Genomic DNA, 4,041 nt, shown 5'->3' with positions numbered 1-4,041 from the left:
TAGCTCGGTCACCCCCCGGTCGCCTGACCGGTCGATCGACATTTTTTTCGCCGCAGGCCGGCCGGTGCATGCATGCACGCACGCCTGCATGGTGCGCGCGGCCGTGTCGCGCCGTGAGGCTAGTGTTGCATGAGGATGCGCGCGCGTGCCAGGAGACGGCCTGAGCGTCCGGCGCAGCCGCTGTCTCCTCCGGTGCCGGCGCCGCGCGCTCCACGCGCGAGTCTGGCCGTTGGTGATCAGCGAACCAGGCCGTCTAGGAGTTGCTGGTTAGCCCGCCGGGTGGTTCTCTCCACCCCGGCCGCGCAATGGATCATCAGCAGAAGGCCGGCGTCCAGTCGGCCGGGTCAAACAAGTCGTCACAGTCGGGCTCGTTCGACTTCGAGCAGGACCAGAACCGCGACACCGACCGCCGGGAGGTCGTCGTCAAGATCGACGCCGACCCCTCGACCTCGCACGCGGCGGAGGGCACGGGCGGGTCGGGGTCTGGATCGGGCGAGACGTTCAGCTTCCAGAACCGCCAGCCGCAGTCTTCCGCGTCGCCGGCGCTGGGCGTCAGAGCGGAATGCAGCCAAGACCCCGCGGACCGCCTCATCGGCAACTTCCTACGGAAGCAGGCGGCGGCCGGCGGCGAGCTGCTGCTCGATCCCGACCTGGAAATAGAGGAGAGTCAGGAGAATCACGAGACGTGGAGGCCGCCGCGCCCGCCCACGTCCGTCACCAATTCCCGGGAGCTCCGCGTCTCGTTCCAAGATGCCCAGAAGCGTCTCGGCCAATCGTCGTCGTCAGCCTCCTCCTCGGACGCCACCGCCGACAACAATCGAAACCAGGATGCGAACGCAAGGGTCGACACCGCCGAGGTGGTACGTTGCACGTCGACATCGGCCGGGAACGACCTGTTGTCGCGCAGCAGGACGCGCTCCCGGCTGATGGACCCCCCGCCGCCGTCCAATGTCCTCCCCGGTGCCGACGGGGAGCGCAACGACCGCAAGTCGTTCGTCATGAAGGGGCGGCCCAAATCCGGGCATTACCGGTCGGGTCTCATCGGAAAGTCGGGTCTGATCGGCAAGTCAGGCGGCGCGCTCGACGACGAGGAAGACGACCCGTTCATCGACGAGGGCGTGACCGCCGCCGACTTCAAGCGCGAGAGGACGGACTGCCTCATCATCCTGGAATGGACCGGCCTGGTGATCATCGTGGCCACGCTGGTGTGCAGTTTCAAGATACGAAGCCTGCAAGGGAAGGAGTTCTCGGGGCTCCCACTCTGGAAGTGGGAGGTCCTGGTGTTCGTGCTCATCTGCGGCCGCCTCGTCTCCGGCTGGGTTCTCCGCATCACCGTCTTCTTCGTGGAGCGCAACTTCATGCTCCGCAAGAAGGTGCTCTACTTCGTGTACGGCGTGCGCCGCGCCGTGCGCACCGTGCTCTGGCTCGGCGCCGCGCTCATCTCCTGGCACCTGCTCTTCGACAACGGTGACCGGCTGGAGACGCAGACGGTGGTGTTGCACTACGTGACCAAGGTGCTGCTGTGCCTCCTGGTGGCCACCGTGATCCGGCTCGTCAAGACGCTGCTGGTCAAGGTGCTGGCCTCCTCCTTCCACGTCTCCACCTACTTCGACAGGATCCAGGACGCGCTCTTCAACCAGTACGTCATCGAGACGCTGTCCGGCCCGCCGCTGGTGGACGACGTGCAGCGGCTGCAGAGCGCGGGGGCGACCACGCCGAGGGAGTCCGCCGCTGCGGTGCCCAAGAGCGGGCGCCTAAGCAAGCAGCTGCAGAAGCAGAAGTCGGACGACGGGATCTCGATCGACCAGCTCCAAAAGATGAACCAGAAGAACGTCTCGGCGTGGAGCATGAAGAGGCTGATGAGGATCATTCGGTACGGAGCGCTGACGACCATGGACGAGCAGATCAAGCATGCGTCCGACCTGGGGGACGAGATGGCGACGCAGATACACAGCGAGTACGAGGCTAAGGTTGCTGCCAAGAAGATCTTCCACAACGTCGCCAAACCTGGATCCAAGTAACTACTCCCAGACATTGGTGTTGCTGTTGAAAAATGCTCATCAAATTCTTGATGGTGAACGATGTTGCATGCAGGCACATATACTTGTCGGATCTGATGCGGTTCATGAGGGAGGAGGAGGCTGTGAAAGCCATGGATCTCTTCGAAGGAGCCAAGGAGAACAACAGGGTCAGCAAGAGAGCGCTCAAGAACTGGGTGGTACGTGAAGCTCTGCATCGACAGTCCGTTATCAACATACTCCATGTGGTGTGGGTTCTAAACTTGTGATTGCAGGTGAACGCGTTCAGGGAGCGCAAGGCCCTGGCCCTGACGCTCAACGACACCAAGACGGCGGTGAACAAGCTCCACCAGATGGCCAACGTGCTGGTGGCGCTCGTCGTGCTCGCGCTGTGGCTCCTCATCCTGGGGATCGCCACCACGCGCCTCTTCGTCCTCCTCAGCTCGCAGCTCGTCCTCGCGGTCTTCATGTTCGGCAACACCCTCAAGACCGTCTTCGAGGCCATCGTCTTCCTGTTCATCGTGCACCCTTTCGACGTCGGCGATCGCTGCGAGGTCGACGGCATGCAGGTCGCTCAGAGATTCTCCCCGCCTCTGCTGCTTTACTGAGTTGACACACGAGATTGTTCGGGATAACTGATCGACGTGGATGAACGGATCTTTCAGGTGGTCGTCGAGGAGATGAACATCCTGACGACGATCTTCCTCCGACACGACAACCTCAAGATCTACTATCCCAACAGCCAGCTCGCCGTCTTGCCCATCATGAACTACTACCGGAGTCCTGACATGGGAGACGCGGTTGACTTCTCTGTTAACGTCGCTACGCCGGCGGAGAAGCTGGCCCTCATGAAGGAAAGGCTGATGCAGTACGTGCCATTGCACTTGCCTCACTCCTTTTCTGCACTGTTTGAGCAATTGGCTAATTACGCCACTTATATATATTTTGGTTCTACTTTAACTTTGTTGAGTTTCCCTTTTACTTTGTTTCGAATTTCAGTTATCTCGACAACAAGAAAGAACATTGGTACCCTGGCTCCATGATCGTGCTCCGCGACATCGATGATACAAACCGACTCAAGATAACCATATGGTGCCGCCACACCATCAACTTCCAGGACATAGGGATGAGATTCGAGAGGAGGGAGCTGATTCTCCAGGAGATGATGAAGATTCTAAGAGAACTAGACATCGAATACCGGATGTTGCAACTCGACATCAATGTTCGGAACGCGCCCCCTATCCATTCTAATAGGATGCCAACAACATGGAACACAAATTTTTGAAATTTGTTACCATGTGCACCAACTTAATTGGTGAGGTTGTGCACTCAAGATTTCAGATTGCTAAGTCCTCTAGTTTTGTAGAAGGTGTAAAATATAAAGTATTTTGATCGACAACTTGCTGAGGAGAACATGATGTGTTATCGAGTAACAACACATGAGGTAGGTTTTACGCTTAGCTTTTGAGCGATGGGGGAAGGGGAGAAGAAGGCAAGATGAGCATTGTTGTTGTTGTTGGAGTTAAGTGCAATATCGGGGGGATGAAAAGGCAATCCTCATTTAGTCTTTAGGGGATTTATAATGGGGGCTCTTGTTGGAGATGCTCCAACTAAAAAAAGCCGCGGATAATTACTTCTTAGTTTTCGTAACCTCTAGTTCGTATGAAAAGCACACCGCCTTCTTTCCGTCCATGAACGCCGCCGCCACCATGACCTAATATGCACGCCCCATTGGCATGCTCGCCGCACCGACTATCCACACCATCTTTCTCTATGTATGTTGTCGCATCCCTACCCATACGTGTTGGCTTGTTCATGAATTATAAGAGCAGGGAGGGGCCAGTGGCACATAACACGGTATTTCACAAAAGCAATTTCATGAAGGCCAGCATTGCAATATAACATGCGATTTGTTTTTTTCTTCAAAAAGGAATGTGTTGTCTTTGACTTCACCATGATTATCCCACGGAAATATACAGAAACAAGTGACTGTTTTCTATAGAAAAAATAGAGGTAGTAGTAT

At 56.8% G+C, this 4,041-nt stretch overlaps 1 protein-coding gene across 1 annotated transcript; it reads left to right on the top strand.

Annotated features, from left to right (window-relative positions):
- The first annotated feature begins 305 nt into the window (after nt 1-305).
- LOC125537673 (mechanosensitive ion channel protein 5-like) lies at nt 306-3,303 on the top strand. Its single transcript, XM_048700989.1, has 5 exons — nt 306-2,017; nt 2,095-2,218; nt 2,294-2,587; nt 2,684-2,886; nt 3,018-3,303. The coding sequence occupies exons 1-5, from the start codon at nt 306-308 to the stop codon at nt 3,301-3,303; spliced, it is 2,619 nt and encodes an 872-aa protein (XP_048556946.1).
- The last annotated feature ends 738 nt before the right edge of the window (nt 3,304-4,041 follow it).

Source organism: Triticum urartu, chromosome 2 (genome assembly GCF_003073215.2).
Source record: "Triticum urartu cultivar G1812 chromosome 2, Tu2.1, whole genome shotgun sequence".
In the NCBI taxonomy this organism is placed as follows: domain Eukaryota; kingdom Viridiplantae; phylum Streptophyta; class Magnoliopsida; order Poales; family Poaceae; genus Triticum; species Triticum urartu.
This window is presented reverse-complemented; position numbering and strand designations above follow the sequence as displayed.

What these genes read in the sequence shown, in the direction of transcription:
- LOC125537673 (XM_048700989.1), top strand. Translation starts at nt 306, where the DNA reads ATGGATCATCAGCAGAAGGCCGGCGTCCAGTCGGCCGGGTCAAACAAG. An exon ending in GAGCGCTCAAGAACTGGGTG is followed by an intron (nt 2,219 to 2,293) that starts GTACGTGAAGCT and finishes TTGTGATTGCAG; the next exon opens with GTGAACGCGTTCAGGGAGCG. An exon ending in GCGAGGTCGACGGCATGCAG is followed by an intron (nt 2,588 to 2,683) that starts GTCGCTCAGAGA and finishes CGGATCTTTCAG; the next exon opens with GTGGTCGTCGAGGAGATGAA.